General features: G+C 42.1%; 1 protein-coding gene across 1 annotated transcript in view; it reads left to right on the forward strand.

Moving 5' to 3' along the window:
* Nucleotides 1-20266, forward strand: part of ALDH1A3 (aldehyde dehydrogenase 1 family member A3) — a 37220-nt gene extending 16954 nt beyond the window's left edge. Inside the window, exons 6-13 of the mRNA XM_069798558.1 lie at nucleotides 9-137; nucleotides 2552-2665; nucleotides 5750-5852; nucleotides 6899-7083; nucleotides 12562-12726; nucleotides 14823-14980; nucleotides 16182-16256; nucleotides 17696-20266. Of these exons, the coding sequence (XP_069654659.1) occupies nucleotides 9-137; nucleotides 2552-2665; nucleotides 5750-5852; nucleotides 6899-7083; nucleotides 12562-12726; nucleotides 14823-14980; nucleotides 16182-16256; nucleotides 17696-17768 (1002 nt within the window). The 3' untranslated portion in view covers nucleotides 17769-20266. The remainder of the gene's footprint in view (nucleotides 1-8; nucleotides 138-2551; nucleotides 2666-5749; nucleotides 5853-6898; nucleotides 7084-12561; nucleotides 12727-14822; nucleotides 14981-16181; nucleotides 16257-17695) is intronic.
* The last annotated feature ends 998 nt before the right edge of the window (nucleotides 20267-21264 follow it).

Consider the following 21264-nt stretch of genomic DNA (forward strand, 5'->3'; position numbering starts at 1 on the left):
TCTTGCAGTGGAACTTCCCATTGCTAATGCTGGTTTGGAAGATGGCACCAGCGCTGTGCTGTGGAAACACTTTGGTTATTAAGCCAGCTGAACAAACTCCTCTCACATCGCTGTACATCGGCTCGCTGATCAAGGAGGTAAGGAAATCTGAACATCCCGTCTAGGTACTGTTCTTTTAAGGTGGTAAGTCAGACTGTATTTTGAATTGGCTGTGTATGTTTGTAGGTTTTAAAGATATTAAAGCCTCACAGAGGAAAGTGAGAACAACCTCTGTCTTCAGTCTTTTCTTGCAAAGGCCTTCTTGCCTGACAGTGGCTGGCTGGGAGGCAGCAAAGATCACAAAACCTGTAGGTTTTTTTCTTTTCTTAGGAAGCTGCAGAGAGAAAAAATGGTGGTTTTATTCCTCTGCCATGTCTTCCCCTCTCCCAAATGAGGGAAAGACTACAGCTCAGTTTTATTAGACAATGGGACAAAAAAGAGTGCGATTAGACGGCAGTATTGTGTTTGTACGATTTTAAAGTGGGATAATTCAAGCAAGACAGAGTGCCATGGGAAACAATTCTTCATAATTTCTGCGGTTTGTAGAACAATTCAGCTATGTCTGGCCTTTAAAGCCAACTCGATACTGACATAAAGGGAAGGTCATAGGTTGGGATTTCAAAATGTTGGTTTAGGGCCTGTCAGGTAGGATCTCAGGTGCCCTCAGATCTATTAATCATACAGAGGTGGTGGTGGGTGCACAGTACCTTCCAGGACTGGTCAGTACGTCAGCTTCCTATATCTATGTATGTGAATAATTGTGAGGAAAACTAAAAGGGTTGTAGATACGCTTTTGCCTCTCAGCTGGAAAAGTCTGTTTGTTAGGCTCAGTCTAATGATAATGATGATTTTGTCTGTTCTTGGCTTAGCCTGGGAGAAAATAGAAGGATATGTTAATAATTGACACTTAGGCCTCCTCCGTCAGGAAAGGCAGTGCAAAAAACACTACCAGTTAAGTATCTCCTGCAGTTAATTGACTTAATAAGGTTACACAAGAAGAGTGAACATAGGGTGCAGTTTTCATGACTTATAGTTAGCACTGCCACAGCACTGCTTTTTTCACTCTGACATACAGCTCCCCAAACACAGGCATAGCATTGCCCTCAAAAAAAACATTCAGTTCTGGTGAAATTAGTGTTTTGAGCTGAAATTCTAAGCTGCCTGTTTCTCACAATTGTCCTTCAAGGCAGAAATGTAACTAGAGCAGAATAATTCTATTTGAAAATGCTCTTTTCTCCACCCAGAATTAGCTAAATTCTTTGCAGTTTTTCAGAAGAATAAGTTAAACTTTTTTTAAAAAATCTTTAAAAGGATGCAGAAGATGTTAACACACAAGCAAAGCTATATGTTGGGTTCAATGAAATAATTTTGGGCCAACCAAAATATTTTGGCTTCCATTTTTGCTGAAAAACAGAAAAAACTTTTTGGCTCAGGATGGCCTGAACCAATTTTTTGCTTCCTTGTGGCTTTGCTGCTGACTCCAAACACCATTACTTGCACAGTTTGACATGCAGTATTTTCTTGAAAACTCATTAGCCAAGATGCAAACTCTGTTAAACTCACTTTTATCATTGTCATATCCATAGAAGAACTCAGACTGCCTTTCCAATTTATGAAAAGAAAAATAGGGAAGAAACATCTTATGAAGATAATTTTTTGCAAGATAGTACATGAGCAATTACTTCAATTTTTCTATATTAGGAAGGAGCAACTGCATTTATTGAGAATTTATATTAAAAAGCCACAAGAAATGAAGTGAACATTTAATAACCTGCAATTCCACTGTTAGAAATTGCAGGGCAAACAACCTTGTGCAATCAGTAGTAGGGGAGGGCTAACCTAGAAGAGCATAATCCTTGAAACTCTTGTTCCAGGAAGTAAAAACAGACCAGTAAGTCCCACACTTCTCCTCGCACTAGAATTTCACCTAAAGTTTTGCCATTTGTGTCTTTTGGCAAAATTACTAGTTGGCTAATCTGGGTTGTAAATGTGGTAGAAACTGGAGTAAATCTGTTACCATCTGCTCTTGTATTCCTGTTTTATTAGCACCATCATCTAGTGAGGTTTTACCGACTTCTTAATCCCTCCAGCCCCTGAAGAACCACAAATATCAACCTTTGTTCAAAACAAACTTTCATTCAGTTACCCCTTGGCTCCAGCTGCACAGCAGTAGCTGGGGGCCAAGTTTGGCCAAAAGACTTACTCCCTTTTGACTTGAAACTGGGACTCCTCCAAGAATTCTTACTGAAACTTGGCATTTCCTAAGCATGGCTGTTAGTTTCACCTACGTCTACTCCAGCTGGTAGCATACAGCCATGTTACTGGAAAGTCTGGAAAACAGTGATGTATCTGGTATGGGCTCCTTGTCTGCAACTTGCAATTCTTAATTGCAAGGAATATAGTGCAACTAATTCAAGCTTCCTGAGAATTGCACTGCACTCTCAGGAGTGCAGATCAGCTCCAGAGTGCTCAAAATCTCTCTCTACAGAGCTGTATTTAACCTCTGTTTTAGGTGGGTTTCCCTCCAGGTGTGGTGAACATTGTGCCAGGCTATGGCCCCACAGCTGGAGCTGCTATTTCTACCCATCACAGCATTGATAAAATTGCTTTTACTGGATCAACAAAGGTAGGTGATGGATTTCTCATAAAATACCTGCTGGTCCTCTTTGCATTCTCTTCTAAAACTGTCATCCACATAAGACTGGACCAATGAAATGTCAGCGATTTCTGTATAGCCAGCACCATTTTCCATTACATTCCATGTGACAGAATTTCTCAGAAATGTTTGGGATTTGTCTAATTCAGGTCCTTGTGCTTGTGATAATCTCACATGTCTGTAAGCTGGGTTTTGCCATACGTCACTTTTCTGTAAGAACTGTAAGTAAAGATGCTCTGACATAAGATAAGACAGTCTACAGGAGAGGCTGGCAGTGACTTAACATCGTGTCACTGACCTGATGAAGCTTCTGGGCAAGTTTGCCTGCCAGTCCTGCCCTGCCAGCGTGTGCAACTGGTAAACATGTCAGTCAGAGCCCTGAACAATTCTTCCTCAGCTTTAGTTAACTTCTGAGGAACTAGGACTTAAATAAAAACATGGCCTGGTGCCCGAGGCTTCCTCTGCTGACGTGGACAGGATTAACATTTGAGCTTCTTTTGAGACCTGCACAGTAAAGCACCTTCTGTTCAGTTTTTTCCTGTAAATAGCTACAGCTGCCTTGCTTACAAGAGGGGTGGAAGTGAGACCTCTGCACTATTAGACACCTACAGCCATCCTCTTCTGTACCTACATGGGGGAAAGGAGCCCATGGCTTGGCCTAGTCCATGGAATTGAGCACAGCTCTGACATGTAAACTTATTTGTCTCCAGTAATCACTGCTGAAAATTCTCAAACAAAAGCTTCCTTAGAAATGTGAACGTTTTTCCAGTCACTGATCTAGATTTTTCTTGCAATATATATGCACCCCCTGAAGAGAGGCAGCGTCCAAACAATGGAAATGCTGACACCAATGGGTGCAATTGAGGCAAATATAGTCTCTTTTATTTCTTTGAGTAACATTATTCTTGTTGAGCGTTTGCCAAATTAATCCATTCCTATGTCTATTCTCAAAATTGCAGAGTGTAATCTAAATGTGTAATGATGACCAATTACCTTGAATGGTATTCTTGGTCGGTAAAGGTAACTCACTGAACCCTCAAAAGCTGCTGCATTTAACAACAGTACCATCTAGTGGCTTTGTGTACATGCTAACTGCTTTGCTTATCCCATAGGAGAAGGTGTGTTTAAGCCTCTGTTTCTGTATAGGGATCATGGGAACAAACACGAATGCAATAAAGTAAAAGTTCACCATTAGCTTTTACTCTCTTGATAGTTGGTCTAATCTAGGAGTTTACCCAGTTACATGCTTCTCTCCAGATCCTAGATCAGAAACTTTTAGCCCAGATGAGACGCTGGCTGTGTGAAAACAATAGAGCTTATAGACTCATCCAGCCCACATGGATCTGTTTGGGTTTTTAATGAAAAAGGAGTATCTAGTGGATTAGGGGCAGAAGGAAAATCGCAGCTGCTGGAGCCTGTAGGCAAAAAACTCCTATAGGTGCTGTGCTTGTCTTCCTAATCCATGGGTGTGCAGGAAACACCGAGGGAGACAGATTCTTTGCTAATGCATGTGTAATTTAGAAGTGTTTTCTTCCCTCTCCACCCATCTGTGAGTTCAGCTGCATCTCTGCAGTATTTGCAGCATAATGCTACTGTTTCTGAGCCAGGAAGTGAAGCTAATTCAAAATATATTTTGACTTAGTTTTTAAGCCCCAGCTTGGGCTCAGTGCCAGCCTGGAAATACTGATCTTAAACTCCACGAGTTTTCCCATCTAGATTTCTTCCTTTCCTTTAGTTTACTAACTTGCTCCTCTTTGGCCAGCTAGCTTGTAGTAATGCCTCTTGTGAAGCTATGTGTATCTGCAGCATGATGCATCACTTATTTCTGCTGTCTCTAGGACTAGGCTGCTGAGTGACTAGAGGTGATCTGTACTGCTAAGTTCAGGAGTCTTGATCGAGTTACAAAGGCAAGCCATGAGAAATGCAGATCTATAACTGCCAGCTGCCCCATGCTTTTCTTGCTCACAGCTCCACGCCAAGGCAATGGTATTTTTAGGCAGAAATTAAGTTAAGATTGCCATGTGCAAAGGTAAAACACAAGAAAAACAGTTACAAACTGTGGAAATTCAAATATAAGGTCACACTTAAAAAAATAACCTGCCTTAAGAATTGAAGCTCCCGAAGAGTTTTAACTCATACTGTTTCTAATGAAATTAGATTGCAAAATGATTCTGATGCTTGATTTATGCTCTTCTTATGAGGAATTCCATTTTTTTAAATAGAAGGAGAAATTGCTGGTTTGGTGTTACCAGTATAAAAAAGAAATAGCACAGTCAGTCAGAATTTGGGGAAAACATTTGGTATGAAACAATTTTTCTGTTGGGGGGAAAAAACTTAGTTTGACATTACTTTGATTAAATTCTGAAAGCAGAGTAAATCCTTCCCTTCAGGAGAGGGTGGCCAGATAAATTCCACCAGATGGTCAGAGCAGGTTCCTGGGCAGAAAGAGCCATGGCAGAGCTAGCTGGAGTTTGTTGACATCCTCAGGTACTGCCTTGGAAGGAACATGTCTCGGCTACTCTTATGTGTGGAGCAGCTCAGCCTAAACTCTCAGAAAGAAGTAGCTTTCTCCTAAATGTCAAAATCATGCATGGCTTTCTGGTATGGGAATGGTAACAGGTAGGAACAGTGAGTTCTCATCATTGCCTTGGCAAGATCTACTCTAAGAAGTTGAATTCCCCATTTTTAAAAGTAAAACTCGTAAACCTTGGAGCCCCATTGATAGCCAGTGTTGCCCACTAGCTTGCACTGGGTGGGAAATACCTTGGTCTGCAGCTCTGGGCAGCAGATAACTTCAGGATACAGTTCCTGTAGCTCTCCCACTTAGCCTGCCATTTCAGATCTGCCTAAACCAAACATTAATTCTGGGGCTGCTTTTGACCTAACACATCACAGCAGTAGGAAACTCAAACCATTTAAGAGTGCTATCCCTGACTTTTACCTGCTTCAGTTACCCACCAGGCTCTTCTACCCTTGTGAGCATCACACTTGACACACTGAGTTAAGACTTTCAGGGGAAACAGCTTGTGTCCTCTTTGTGTCTCAATGCTACAGGTTGGAAAACTGATCAAGGAAGCTGCTTCTAAAAGCAACCTCAAAAGGGTGACATTAGAGCTTGGAGGGAAAAACCCCTGCATTGTGTGTGCAGATGCAGACTGTAAGTATTGGCTGCTGCGTTTATTTGCTGTAGGAGACTACGAGCATGGTGCTTTTTGTGTGTCTCTGCTGTCCTTTGGCATTTAGCAGGGCTGGTGTTTGCCACTGTATCCACCCCAAAGGCTGGAGGAAACCTCTGTCCAAGAGCAGGATGCAGTTCTGCTTTGCTGGAGCTCTTACCCAGCACAGGGATCATTCCCATGGCAAATGATCAGACCATTATACTGTTGCCTTCCCTGGGGATGGCTGCAGTTGCAGATGAATCTTGCATTTGTGCGTTTCTGCTGTTGTGGTGCTTTCTTTTTGGTTGGCAGTACTGCAGAGCCTGAGCCAAGCAGTGGGGAAAGCAATTTTCTAAAATGCAGCCCCTCTACAGTCATTCCTATGACAGGAGAGTTTTGTAGGACCTTAATAATCCAGCCTTCACCTCTATCATGGGGGTCTGCAGGACTCATTTGGCATGTTCTGTTGCGACTTTGTTGCATTAGTGAGTAGTGCTAGGAGATATGTGTAACCTGTAACCTCCAAAGTGGTTGGAAAATCCTATTTGGCTTGGGGAAAATAGTCTTGACTCTCTTGCACAGCACAGCAGAGGTCGAAAGCCAGAGGTATTTGTGCCATCTGCTAATAATGGGCATTGCAAGGACCTGATCTGAGCTGGCTGTACAACAGAAGGGCACACTGCTTTCTAAACAATTGCTACTGAAACTAGTCTTCAGGAACCCACGCAGGATATCTAGGAATCCACATCTGAATTCCCACAGCAAGAAAAACTGGTTACTGCCCTCTGTGAGTCCTTGTGGAAGAAAGTAACAGGAGCTATGGCAAACTAGACCTTGAGACAAAAGACAGGAAGGGGGGTGGAAACAATAAGAGATCTGGTTTGGGAGCAGAATGAGACCTTGTGAGTGCCTTCAATGGGTGTGGACCATTGTCAGCATTTTTTAAGGAGGCTTTCAAAAGAGAAAGGAAGAAACAAGTCTGGAAACACTGGAAGGCTAAAACTGTGCATGTGGTAACACTTTTCCCTCTTGGGCTGTGTTGCAGTGGACTTGGCAGTGGAATGTGCCCATCAAGGTGTGTTCTTCAATCAAGGGCAGTGCTGCACAGCTGCCTCGCGAGTGTTTGTGGAGGAGCAGATATATCCAGAGTTTGTCAAGCGCAGCGTGGAGTATGCCAAGAAGCGACTTGTTGGAGACCCCTTCGATGCCAGAACTGAACAAGGGCCCCAGGTAACTGTGTGCCTGAGAACAGTTGTTGTTTGTTTTTTGGTTGTGTTTTTGTTTAATTTGTCTTGTGTAAATATTATCCTTATGAATATGGTCCCAGCTGAAGCGCTGAGGGGTGAGTAATGTATCATGGCTTTATTTTTCTCTCTACTTTAAATATCAATTAATCACAACTGTTGAAACGTTATGTTGTAATTTTTTTTAAACGCAAATGTATTTAATTCACTTCTTATCCAGCTTTATGGAAGGGGCTGTCTCCCTGGTACAGTAATACAAAGCATGTTGCAGCGAGCAATAGCAATGCACAGAAGAGTGCACTGCAGAAATGGCCATTCCGTTACTTGGCTGTGTTGGTGATGACAAGTAGGTAGAGCCCAAGGGCTCCTGGGTTCCTACTTTCCCTCTCTTCCTCTGCTCCCTTTCTGATCCTTTGGAGAAGTTTCAGCTGAATTGGGAGGAAGAACCATGCCAAGCTGCTGTCATGACCAGCCTCATCAATGCTTCCAGAGCCTTCCTCGTATTTTTCCCTTCCAAAGCAATCTGAGCTGTGGTGGAGAGCTCTGGAGGAAGATGGTCCTTGGGTCAGGTCTTCTAACAGGGCCGCTATTTGCTGCCAAAAATAAAGGGGGAATCCTAGAAGTCTGTAGCCTAGGCCTCCTGTTCTCAGTACTGCACTGAGGTTTTTCTTTCTTGATGCTATATAGGATCCCTCAGAGAAAGGATGGCTGTGAGGACATCTGCCTCCCCTTATCTGGATCTAGGTCCATTTACACATGATTCATCCATGGCACCACCTCATTGCATGTCCTCACGCATGGGGAATAAGATGATGTACATCCCCTGTTCATGCTGGGGCTACATCTGTAACTTGCCTAGAAAGAGATTTCAAACTGCTCAGCATTCTTAGGAAAATAATCCCATGCTGGAACTTGCTTCAGCAGAGATAAGCTGACCATCAAACTGTTTCAAGGTCTGCCCTTACCTTTTGTTAAGGGCTGCGAGCTTTTCAGGTTTGTTTGTTGTTTGGTTTTTGTGTTTTGGTTTGGTTTTGGTTTTTTTTTAATATAACATCATCCTAAACCTTATCCAGCAATATCAGTAAGTGAGCTGCATTTATAGTTAGTCCTGTCAGGACCATGTTCACCTGCCTGCTCTGACAGAGACCATTGTTTCATGAGAACAGCCCCTGAAATCATAGGGAGTAGTTGTGAGGTTTTAAAGGGTGAAACACTCTGCAGTGAGCAGAACATGTAGAACTGGGCTGCTTATTTCAGTTCATCCATGCTCCCAGCTCTTGCCAGGCTGTCAGAACACTTCCCAGTGAGCTCTATGGCAGAGCACCATCCTCTGGTATCACTACTGTGGCTTAAGGGAGATGCTTTGCATACAGAGCTATAATTAAGGGTAACAGTAAGTTGGAATAGCAGTGTCTGGTCAGATTTTAAATATAGCCCATCTGTCCTCTTTCCCTGTTCTGGCTTACCTGTTACACTTGTCGCTAGGAAAGCACACACACCTGAACTTCTGTGCATGCAACTGTCAAGCCCAAGATGGGAAGGTGTTGAGAGAGTGGGAGGAAACTGTTAATCCCAAAGCTTTCATGTGGCTGCCAGTGCAAAGGAACAACCACTTCCTCTGCAGCTATGGTTGCTCGCTCTCTGGAGCCTATGCTGTAAGATGCAACACACAGAAATTCAAGCAGAAGAGAGAAATGATGCAGTGTCACAAGGGCTTAAAATACCTCCAAAAGCAGCAAAGATTCACACCTGCCCACAAGTTGCTGTTCAAATGTGAGGCTTCCATATCAAATTTTTCCTCTGTTCCTGAAGTAACCTGCTCTGCTGTGAGGGTTTTTTTGGTCTTGAATTTATGGATAAGGGAAGAATCACCAGGAAAAATAATCTGTCTTCCTCTTCTCCTTCATCTCTTCCTGTCAGGCCCCAGTTGCTTCAGATCCAGGTCGTTGCTTCATGTTCCTTCTGTGTGGGTCAGGGCGAATATACACAACAGCATTACAAAAATGTCCACATGCTGCTGTGTAGACCCCATTCTGGAATGATCACTGGCTTAGAAGCCAATAGTGGGAAGGAGTTGGAGCCAGCCCTTTGGCTGACAGCAGTGGTAGCCCATGATCTTTTTGGTCCTACATCAACTCCGAGTGCTGGTAGCCAGACAACAGGATCTGCAACTTGTAGAGAGTTCAGGAAGTGTAAAATAGGAGAGCCTCTGCAGTCCAGACTTTGAGGTAGTGCTCCGTGAAACCAAGCTGCCCCATGGCTGAGCATAATGCTCAAAGTAGCTGCTGAGACAGCCTGGTGCAGGACAGCATGGGGTGACAGACAATATTGTTCCACAAGAACTTAAAGTTGATGTAAGCTAGTCCTGGAAAAGTGGTCCTGTGTGCAGCTGTTTGTTCCTGTATTGCACTGCACTTAGGAACTAGATTGGGGAACTGGCTGATTCAGGTCTAATCCAGCCTTTTTGGAAGTGAGGAAGAAAAGTTTTACTCAGGTCAGTTCCCTGATGTGGATTACTGTGCACTGGCATGGATGCTCATGGCAGGGGTGTGAGGAAAAGACTGTGTCAGCTGCAGTATTGGGTTATGCTGATACAAACTGCACTGCTCTGATCAAAATTAGGTCAAATTTAAACAGGATTAAATTTAAACAGAAATGAGGCATGCCTCTGATGAGACTTCTCCAAAACTCACATGTGTCTGACTGTGTTGGCTGGCTGGAATTCAAAGGACACCACAAGAAACCTGAGGGGTGATCGGGACTGTTTGAGTGCCAACCTCAAATGCAGACCAAGGGCATTTTTAAACTTTGGATTCCTGTGAGCTGTAGCACAGGAAGTAATAAAGTAAATCTGCACAGATGGCAAACGGGTTAACCAGTGCATTATACAATTGTGAACAGCAGACTGCATTAGATGAGGGTAATGTCCTGGTGGACTAGAACAGGGCTTAGATTGGAGCAAGACTGGGCTAGGTTTTTTTATTGTAGAACCCCAAATACTGGAATTTGTGGACTATAAAACCTGGTCTACAGGAATAAGATAAGCACTAAGGCTGCCTCATGGCACTTGCTAGCCAGTAGTTATTCAGCCCAAAACCTATTGCTTGATTTTTAAGATGGTGAATATTTTCCTTAGACTGTAGACATTTGGTACTTTAGGATTAAAGCATGAAAGTAAAATATGTAAGCAGAAAGAGTCTGTGTCCAACAGTCTGTTGGACATAGATGTGGGGTTATTCTCTAGGATTACAAATGCTAGGTTTGGAAAAGGAAAAACTGCTCCTTGCAGTCTTGACTTTAATGAAGCAAGATATGAAGATTTGAGGGTTCTCAGATTTTCAGCATTGCAGTGATCCTTAGAAGCCTTCTTCTCTTTTGAATTATATGGAGAAATAGTAGAATTTGCTCTACCAGATCATGTGTTTTTAATAGAAGTCAATGCTCGAACCATAAATAATAGTGGAGTAGGGGACAGAATTTAAACAAGCCTTGCAAGCTCTAGTTACAATGACAAACAGTTCCACCCTTGCATGTCATTTTTACAAATGTTTTCTTTCCCCAGTGTCTTTTCATCTAACTATAGTTTGCCTTGCAACAAGTTACAGCTGTATAAATATCCTTGTTTTGTTTTCTGTGATGTGAAGTGGATGAACTGGATTGGTCTGGATCACAGACATGCCAGGATGGAAAGCACTTGCAGATATTTTCAAATTATTTACATTTGGCAACTAAGCAACCAGACAAATAGACAATATGTATGACACCTGCCAAACTTACTGTGTGACACTATATCCTACAAGAGGGCACACATTTCCTCACGCAGTAGCATGTATCAAGTGTTTTCTTGTGTAGCATCTGAACGCATGAGAGAACATAAGCACTTAGTACAAGCTGTACACAGTGCATGTGATACACACATCTGTGTGGCAGGAGATGTGCTGTTCTCTGTTTTCAGTGTGTACCAGAAGTACCCCAAGGACACCCTCCTGAAGCTTTGATATTTGCCTAAAAGCATGAAAACTTGGATTGCGTGTGGCCAGGATTAACTAGGGACAGGATATAGTCTGTAATCTGGCGGAGTCGAGTGTGGAACACTCCATGTAAACAGTCCCAACTGGCAACTGGCCCTGCTGAAATAAAAACAGATGCCTAGGGAGGGCTATTGAACAGTACAAGCATCTGGAGATACCCGGCATTCAGAATAACCTCCTGGGCTGCCAGGGCACCTTGAACCAGTGGGTGGAGTCTTTTATCTAATCACCTCAATGAGTTTGTTGAGGTTTTTGTTAGTTTTGCTGTTTTTTAAACATCTCCATGTCTTTTACCATCTGCAGCGTGCTGTGATGAGGTGTTTCATTGCTTAATTATGCATCATGCAAACAGCCACATCTGTTTATTTGAAACCTGACAATACCTGCAGTACACTGCTGCATGTGGAACACAAAAGAAGGATCAGTACTGTTCAGAAGTGCTGCGGGCTTCTGCACCTTTTCCCAGCACATGACCCACTGTGCCTGTGGAGTATGTGATGTCTCCTCCAAGTCCTGGTGGAGGGCTGCACAGCTGTGCTACTTCAGTGTCCTGTAACTGGGCTGGCCTTTCCCCACCTCTACTGAAACCCCTAGTTTAAAGGCTAGTAACACAACAGTACTCGCTATTTGAGATTACTGCATATTTAGGTGTGGGTGGGGAGGAGTTAGACAAGGTTGGTAGTTAAAAGTGAGGATATGGCTCCCAGTCCAGAGAACCATAGAATGCTGGGATGGTATTAGTCTCTAAGATTCATGAAAGGTTATTCTGATTTTTACAGTATGGCTTCAGTACATCAGTTGTTCTGAAGTTCTTATCTTTCAGGCTGTTCATATAGTGTGCATGTGTGGAAAGAGATGGAGGCAGAGCTCGCTGGGTTCTTCCAGTTGAGGACAGAGAGCTGTGGGAAAAGCTGCACATTACAGCAAAGTTGACTTGATAGTTTATATACTCTGATTCTCCCTCTCTTGCACTGATTCTGTTGCTGGTCAGATCCCTTGCTGAGCTGACTGAGGTTGCTAGCCCAGCAAAACCCACCTCAGGCTGTTCTCATGGTGCTCCTGCGCTAAATCAATGCGTGGAGAAGGTCAGTAAGTCCCAGACCTGGAGTGAGGTGAGCCGTGGGAGTGCATATTCAGGATGCGGAGGAAGGGAAAGTGGGGAGACCCCCTCCATGTGGCAGCAAACTATTAGATCAGATTAAACTCTCACATGTAACTTCACCTTCTGTTTTCTGTGGCTCAGGGCTATGCTGTCATCCTGTCTTTCAGCCTGCTTATTACCTGACTGCCATATCATAGAATGAGATGTAAACTTAACCTGGTCTGACAGTGCCCTGCAAATGTGCCCCTGGGCCACATACCATGACTCCTGTCTCTGGAACAGTGATAGTAAAGGCGCTGCTGTCTCTTTCTTTTCCTTTTGTGTCTGACAGATTGATCAAAAACAGTTTGATAAAATCCTGGAGCTGATAGAAAGTGGGAAGAAAGAAGGAGCTAAGCTGGAGTGTGGGGGTCTTGCCATTGAAGACAGAGGCCTGTTTATAAAACCCACTGTGTTTTCGGAAGTCACTGACAACATGCGTATCGCCAAAGAAGAGGTACAGTACAAGTCACCTGAACCTTTATATGCATTTACTATTGTAAATGGGAAAGAAAAGCGGTATCGTTGTGGTTTGAAGTGAAAACTTGAGAGGAGAATAGCAGTTTCACTTATTTCAGTGTCCTAATAACTGCCTAATGTTGAAATCCATTCTACTAATGAAGTATCTGCAAGGTGAGCTTCAATTTTAAGTGAGAGGAGAAGGGGGAGAGCAGAACAGGCAAAAAACCTGTATACTCACTGGACAATAACGAACCCAGATAAAAACGTAGTGGACAATACTACCCTAAAGCTTTTAGGTCTCATTTCAGGAGAACTTGATATAATGCAAAATACAAGCATGTGCCTTACGTAGTTACAGCTGCTATAAATGCTGTTTCTGAATAAGAAATAGTGGTGATGGAGGGGTTTCTGTCGGAATCTTTGATTTTAAATATAAATAGCTGAATAAAAATAACCAAAACTGTGGCAGGCTGGAGCAATTCTACGTATTCTTTGCCCTGAAGTTCGAAGGTTTTCTGAAGACAGAGTTAAGCTCTCCCACTCTACACAGACAGATGGTTGTGCGTGCTGTGTGCTCTTATGCACCTCCTAATGAGTGGACTTAAAATTGCTCGGCTGTGGTACATTCTGATTCAAAGTGAGAGAGGACAGTACAACGTGTGTTCTTGCTCCACTACTTAGTAAAAAAGGAATTGCTTTTTTGCAGAAAGGTAGGACAAGAACTCTGGGACCTGAAGCTGGTGAGGAGGGAAGGAATGGCCCTGCTATACTGCCACTGAAGAACTTTTCTCAAGTAGCATTAGCGTCTGAAATAATCCCAGATTCTGTTCTCATGGTGAAATCCCCTGAGGCTGACCATTTTTTTCCTATATGAAAACAAGGTTGAAACCAGCAAAGTGCAGATCTAATACTCTGGCTTTCATTATTCATATGCAGAAAAATTGAACAAGCTGCATGTCATTAGGTCCTATGATATTCCTTTGAAATAGAAGTTAATCTACTTTTCATCATGTTCCCCAATGGAAAAATAAGTAGTTGCCAAAGTCTAACTGGCACTTGTATTTTATAGTTTAGCCTAGTGCTTTTTATGGGGCTGCTTACTGTTCACTCCTGGCAAAATGTTTAGATGTCTCAGATCTGCCGCAGAATCTCTAAGGAACCTGGGAAAGATATCAGTCAGTCTCGGCATGAGTTACATTCTAAAAATAGAGGGAATAAGAGCTGAAAATCCCGTGACAGGCCTTTTTTTAATGAACTGGCTCCAAATCCCAAGTCGTGATTCATGAAGCTTATCCAGTTTCATTGATTTGCAGTTTTGTTGCAAATGCACATTCATTTTCTGCTCAAGATCAAGGCTCCAGTTAAGTACCCGATCTCCCCAAACGAAGACATTTACAAACACTTACACTTGTATGAGCCTACAAGCCAGGCAAACGGCTTAGCCTGACCCTCAGGGTGGCACAAGTGAGACTGTATCTCACCTTTGGTGGGGGTTTCTTGTACTGCAGGACCATGCAGGCCAGAAAAGGGCCCCACCTTTGATACTGTATTTGATGAGACACTCCATCCCACAAGTTGGGAATTATTGTGTATGCCTGCTGCCTTTATACTGGCAACCTGGGAAGCCAAGTTTGTGGTCAAACACATATGTGGTAAATGCACTGCATGCAAATAAACTGCATACAATGACAAAATGAGACTTAAAACCAAGGAAAAAAACTTGCAATCCTTGAAATATATTAATTACTTCTTGAACATACTCAACTTCTGAGTTCAAAAGGGGAGTTGTAAATGGAGTAAGGATGAATCATTTGAAACTTGTCCAGACCTAACTCTGCTTATTTTGATTGTTATAGATGATCTGTTAGTTGTTGGATCTTAGCTTATATTAACTACTAGAGCACATCACTGTACTTCCTTTGAAGTCAGTTTAATGAGTAGTTTTTAAGAAACTCTATCAGTGACTTCTAGAAGGCTATGATATAACATTTTTAAATATAGTATCCAAACAAAGCATCTGATTCTAATTACTCCCAAATTACCATGATTAGCAAAGGCTTTCCTGTACTAATGTTTAATTGATATGTGCAGATTTTTGGGCCAGTTCAGCCAATTATGAAGTTCAAGAGTATAGAAGAGGTCATAAGAAGAGCCAACAGTACTGAGTATGGACTTACGGCTGCAGTGTTCACAAAGAATCTGGACAGAGCATTGACACTAGCTTCTGCATTGCAATCAGGAACTGTCTGGTAAGCAGTGTGGGACCAGAGTGTGGGCTGGGATTTTGTTTCCTGGGAGGGGAGAGGGATGTATGATTTGGAATCATGTGTAAGTGCTGGAGGTAAGATGTATTAGTAGTCTGCTTAATTCTTGATATTCTTCTCAGAAGCAACACCCATTCATCAAAAGAAGGTGGTGAGGACCAGACGGTCTGGCGAGAAATGGGCTGTTTGTTTGTTTAATCGATGTAGTTCTTCATCTGGAAAACTCTGAAAATGTAGGGGTTGTAGTAAGTTCCACCAGACACGATGGCTTTCAAAATCCTGTATGTAGAAAAAACCAATTCTTATGATCTTTAAGTAGCATGAGATGGGGTCTTAGATGCACAGATCAATATGGACAGTAGATGGCACCACACCACTGTCAGAAAGATAAGTAGCTATTTTTGCTCACAAAATTTCTTATTCTATATTAGAATCATTTTAAAGATGGAATCCTGATTTTTTTTTCCCACTCAAGGTAGGAGTTTGATCTGATGTCTGATTTTGATGCATACAGAGGATTGATTTCAAGAATTGGCACCAGAAGAATCTGCCTCTGAGTAATATTTACATTAAAATGGGATATTGGGCTTTGAAGGATACATGTGCTGTGCATGCATTAAGGTGCAGCCCTACAGCACCAAGCCATACCTGTCTCTCTTCAGTCATTTGATCTTATTGAGATGCTGAAGAAGTATTTGCATTAGCTTTTTCTACCTAATGTCTATAGAAATGGGACTAGTGCTTTCATTTTACTGTGGCACAAATGTCTAATGCAGTCCAACTTTTTATTATACCTAGAAGTGGATAGTGCAGTCTGCTTGTGAGTGTTTAGACAGCTTTCTGAGTAAACATGTTCATTTCAGGATGTGCTTTATTAAACTAGGGAATAGGTTGGTCTATTTATTTTAAGCATGGCTCTGAACATAGCATAAATTCCAGCTGAAGCATGAATGTCTTAGCCATTAGAGACTATGAAGTGAGTGTAGGTCAGACTGAGTACCACTCAAATGTTTTCTGTTTCTGTAGCAAAATAAGATTTTATTGCTAAAATCTGATTTCTCAGGTGAACGAACTGTGTAAAGAGAAAACTGACAGATTTCAGCCTTTTTTGTATTGTCATTGTTGTCATCATCTTGCTTCTCCTTGGTATTGAATTGTCTTTTTACAACTGATATCTTTATTGTAGGATCAACTGTTACAATGCGCTCTATGCACAGGCTCCTTTTGGTGGCTTTAAAATGTCAGGCAATGGCAGAGAACTGTAAGTTTTGTTTAAATGTGGATGGTGAATGCAATAACAATTGTGACTGTGAAAATATTGTTGAATTTGCTTTTAAACTATGAGGCTTGCAGTATGCTGCACAGGGAGGTGCTAAGCCAGTACAGCACGGAGGTAAAGCACAGATGTGAGAACGTGTCCAGTGCCTTCAGGAGTACTTTCATCTGCTTTATAAGCTCTTAATAACTCTAGTTCAGTCAATTCCACTTGCAAGCATTTTTCCTTACTAGTTAGATTTTTAGATCAAGGGAGAAGTATGGCACCTTAGCTGGGGACACTGGTATCCACCCCAAACCTCCTCCATCTTTAGATGGTGGTATGTGGGCCTCCCTTGACTGCTGTAGCATTGGTCCTAGTTGGACCTCTTCCCACCTCTGACTTTCTAATGCTGGAGCTAGAACAACAAGGAAAGATCTCCAAAATCATTCTACCTCCCACCTTCCAAGCTTGCTACTAAATTACAGAAAGATCCTCTGTCCCTTTTCCCCAGCCTGACCTGTTGCAGCATGGCTACGGGGGATTCCAGCTCTAGTTAGTTACTAACACAGAAATTTTTAAACCAAGGTCACCCTATTAGTTAGAGGTAGAGCTGAGAAATTGACTTAAATCTTAATTGTCTTCTTGTATAGGAGAGAGGCAGGTTTTATTACACCATTCGGAAGATCCTTCGGAGGAATCTAATGCAACTCTTCTTTCATAAGCCAGATTTATTTCCAGGAACCATTTCCAGTAGCTGTTCTGGTGCATCTGCTGCTCTGAGACATTCAGATGCCTCACTGGCTAAGCACAGCAAATTAATGAATCCTCAAATGAGACACATATATTGAGACCTTATGGTTTACTTTGCTTGACCGCCTGGCTAATTAAAGGATGTCAGGGGTTTATCCCTTGGGCAAGTCATGGGAATAGAGCCTGTTTCCACCAACCAAGACATGATGCAGTGGTGGGGTCCGTCATCAGTATGCATTTCTGGAGCAACTATGTCCTCTTGATTATATGGTATCTTGTAGATGGAAGCTCACTTTCAGTGAAAAAGTAACTTAAATTGCTATCTAAGCACTGATAAATATGTTTACATGGATGTTTCTTCTATGGGTTCTCACAGTAGTACTCAGTTTTCACTAGGCAGAGTCTCACAAATTGTTATCCTGTGGGTTACTGTGACCAGAAGCATTCCATGTTTCTTTTACAATAGGGTGTAGTTGTGTGTATTTATGTGCATGTATTTAGCAATTATTAGAAGTGGTGGGCCAAATTGATAGCTGGTGTAATTAGTTCAGATCTGGTTTTAATGGCCTGATGTCATCTATAGCAGCTCTTGATCAGTGGCTAAAATGCACTTGTGTAGAAATCTCTTATCTTAGAGAAGTACACATTAACATGCTACAGTTGTTTGTCCCTTTCCCTCCTCTCTCTTCCAGTGGTGAATATGCTTTGGCAGAATACACCGAAGTGAAAACAGTCACCATTAAACTCTCCCAGAAGAGTCCATGAAAACAGAAGGCCTAAAATGCTGACACTCTGAATGTGACACATGGGGGACGTGTTCAGAGCAAGGGGGAGGGGAGGGGTAGGAAGAAAATGGAAACACCTAACTTTATTCCTCTAGAAACACTGAATCTACTGGACTCCATTTTGTCAACTGGCTCTTTGAAAACTGATTTAACTGACCCTACTGGCAGCATAGCACACACTTGTACTGTACAAGTCCCTGGCTGTACATCTGTCTGCTCCCTGTGACTAAAATGCTGGTCAGTCACAGTGTTTGCAGGACATCTGCTTTCAAACTGTACCCATGAAGGACGTGGACATCAATGGCATGTTAGAGAGACTTCTGGTACCATTATCACGGACTGTTAAAACACCTTCAGAGACATATAGGTTTCACTTGGCATAAATGGACTTGAGTGGTAGGGTTAATACAACTTGACTGAAGTTGGTGGAGTCTGTGTGAAGATTGGAGCTGGAGTTTGGAATGGGAGTGCAAGCTTTCATGGGAGGATCTGTAAAGAAATTATCTTTGAAAGAGCTATCTTGGTCTCTCTAAAGATACATGCATTCTCCATATTGGTGATATTCTAGCCTGGAATGAGATTCCTGGGAGTTTCCTAGAGGACTCCTTTGGGGCCAGTATTTCACCCAACAAAGCTAGACTTTAAAGTGTCCTTGGAACCTGATGTTTTGGTGTGCACACATTACACATGCTGCAAATGCAAGTTACTGACTTGCTAACCCTTCTGGCTCTGAACGAGTCACAATTGTATCTCAAACCTTCACTATAGCACTTTTTGCAAGAGGATTTTGCACTGTACTTACCGTGATGACACCGAGTTGAATGCTAAGCATGTAGCATGGTAGATAACCCACAGAAAACATCCCACACCAGTCCTTCTGATCTGGGAGAGGGAGCAGAAGAGCTGCAGGAAGCTGTCCTGCTCTTTCTCTGTAACTTTCAGGCTTTGTGAACATCTCTTTATTTTTTGAGCCAGAGCTATTATTGTGAGAGTAAAACTTATAAGCTTTTCTCACTGCTTCTTTACCCCATATGAATGTAGCTTAAAATAAATTTCTGGAAGTACAGTATGAAAAGGCAGGTGCTCCCAAGCACACACTGAGTGCTAAAGATGTGGGTGTACAAACCAGTTACCATGGAATAAGCTATGGCTGGACTTAAGTGTATCAGCAGCTTTGCAGTAATTGTCCTCCTGAGTGCTGTCATCTTATGGCAAGCACAGAGTAGCTGATCCTTCACTGAGAAATAAACTGCCTTGAATTGTCTCTTGCTTACAGTTGTATAAGCATGCAAGTACATGAATAGCATCCATGGAGTGGCTGTCACACCAAGTTCATGCCTTAGTATCTCCTGCAGTAACTTCTTTGCATGCCCAGACATTACTCTGAGATTAATGACAAGCCACATGCTGTCTTCAGTTCCTGGGTTCACTACTTTCCCTCCTCCTCCTCCTGATTCTGTACCGGAGAACCACTGGCAAATGTATGGGAAGATCCATGCCTGCAGGAGCTCTAAGTATGCAGGTGTTAGTGGTGTCAGCTTGTTACGAAGTTTAGCTGATCTCGCTGGGATTGTCCTCTGAGACCAAACTGATAGAGGTTCCTTATGGCATATCGACAGATCCCTGTACGGCACTGGTAAAGATTGCTGCCTGGAGTTTTCCAGATGCCAGGGCTTGAAGCAGAAATGCAGGTCTAACCTCTATTCTGTGATGCAAGCAAGGATTTAACCAGCACCTTCATTTGCTCAGAGATATACCCAGTCAACAAGTTCTGTTGCATGAGTGGACCTTTTTTTGGAGGAGGAAGGAAGGTGGGTGGCGGTAAGTAAGGAAAAAGTTTGCATGAGCCTAAACTTCCTTATTAGTTCGTGAACGTTGAAATTGCACTTCAACACTGCTTAACTTCTTAAATTACATACCTCCAACAGTTGTGTATAACCAGGTACCTGTCCTCCCATGGGTATGTGAGACAGGTAAATCTCCCCATCCAGTGAAGAAAATGTCCTCCCTTCCCCATGAAAGGCCAAATGGGAACATTGTAAATAAGTTTCTATTTTTATAAAACACTTAAGAGTGCAAACATCTTCTCAGACAAACATTTTACTTTTGCCTACTTGACAGTTTTCTAGGGCTGCAGTCAGACAGTAGGGAGATAAGGCAAACAGTAAAAGGCTGGTTATCTTGATGTATCTCTGTATGAATTTTTTTATTAACAGTGGTTGAAACTGAAATCATCTGAAATTCTTAAAATCCTAGTATTCTGGCTTTATATGTATGATATATATTTCACCTCTTTTTTCCCCTTATCAAGTTTTTAAAAAGTCAGTGTATCTCTTATTGTATAAATCAGGGTTTGACTCTACACACTGAATTTTCTAAGTTATATAACACTAGACACTAACTTTAAAATAACCCCTTAGAGGGTATATATTCTTTCATTGCACAGTAAGGCTTTCATATGAAATACTACTTTTTTTTTTTTTTTAAAAGAACTATATTTATAAATTAGGATACAGTTAATCTAATGTATTTTTATAGCTAAAGGTACATGAAAATGCTATGTTTAAACCTCATGTATATATTTAGACTATGGGTATCTTTTTGTAATAGTTCTTGTTCCTAATAAATGTTTAACTTTGTGAAATGGTTTCTAAATGCTACATCTTGATATGACTCGGGGGGCGCAGGACACTTCTATTGACTTTACTCTTTTTAACAGAGGAGTAACTTGAATGCTTTTTTATTTACAATGTTTAGTGCTTTAAGATAATTCCACCCCCCCCTAATGCATGTGTTAAAAACCCTTCCATCAGCAAGCAACTTCCACTCAACTCAATCCTCCTGTCACCGTTTTTTATTTCACTCTGAATTTGGCCCATTGTGTCAATAAAAGTAAACGCTGGAAAGGGTTACGGTTTCAAGCTTCCAAAACAAAATGGCCCTGTATTGCTGTAGTTACAGGAGGCTCCTCCTCAAATAGGGTTGTGTCTGTTTCCCTTGATTCAGTGACCCAGCGGTAGTCCCCAAGCAGAAACGTGCACTGGGCTCACAAGAGACAACGTATTTTTGAGGTACATTTTCCCCATGGCAGAACTGAATGCAGAGTGCGTGTCTGCATGTGTGTATCTGGGGATTTAGTATCTCATTGGGGGATTGTGAAGGAATCTGAACTTGGATTCACTTCTGCAATTTGTGAAGAATAGCCTGTTTTAAAAAAGTAAAGTGCCAAAGAGTGGTCAGTGCTCTACATATAAAAGCTGTAGCATGCGTCTCATAGCTTAGCCTTTAAGCAGTCACTTTTATAAGCTGTGCCATTTACAGTAAGCTGAGGGGGAAGGAGAGCAGAGCTGCAGCTGGTAGGGGCAAGCATAGCTTCTTCCAGTTCAAAGTTGGACAGATCCTTTTTGGCTTCTGAGGTGAGCCTCAAAATGGAGAATTTGAAGGGACCATGGACTTCAGATGGGCTTCCTGCCTTG

The sequence above is a fragment of the Haliaeetus albicilla genome, chromosome 12 (assembly GCF_947461875.1).
Source record: "Haliaeetus albicilla chromosome 12, bHalAlb1.1, whole genome shotgun sequence".
Taxonomy (NCBI): Eukaryota; Metazoa; Chordata; class Aves; order Accipitriformes; family Accipitridae; genus Haliaeetus; species Haliaeetus albicilla.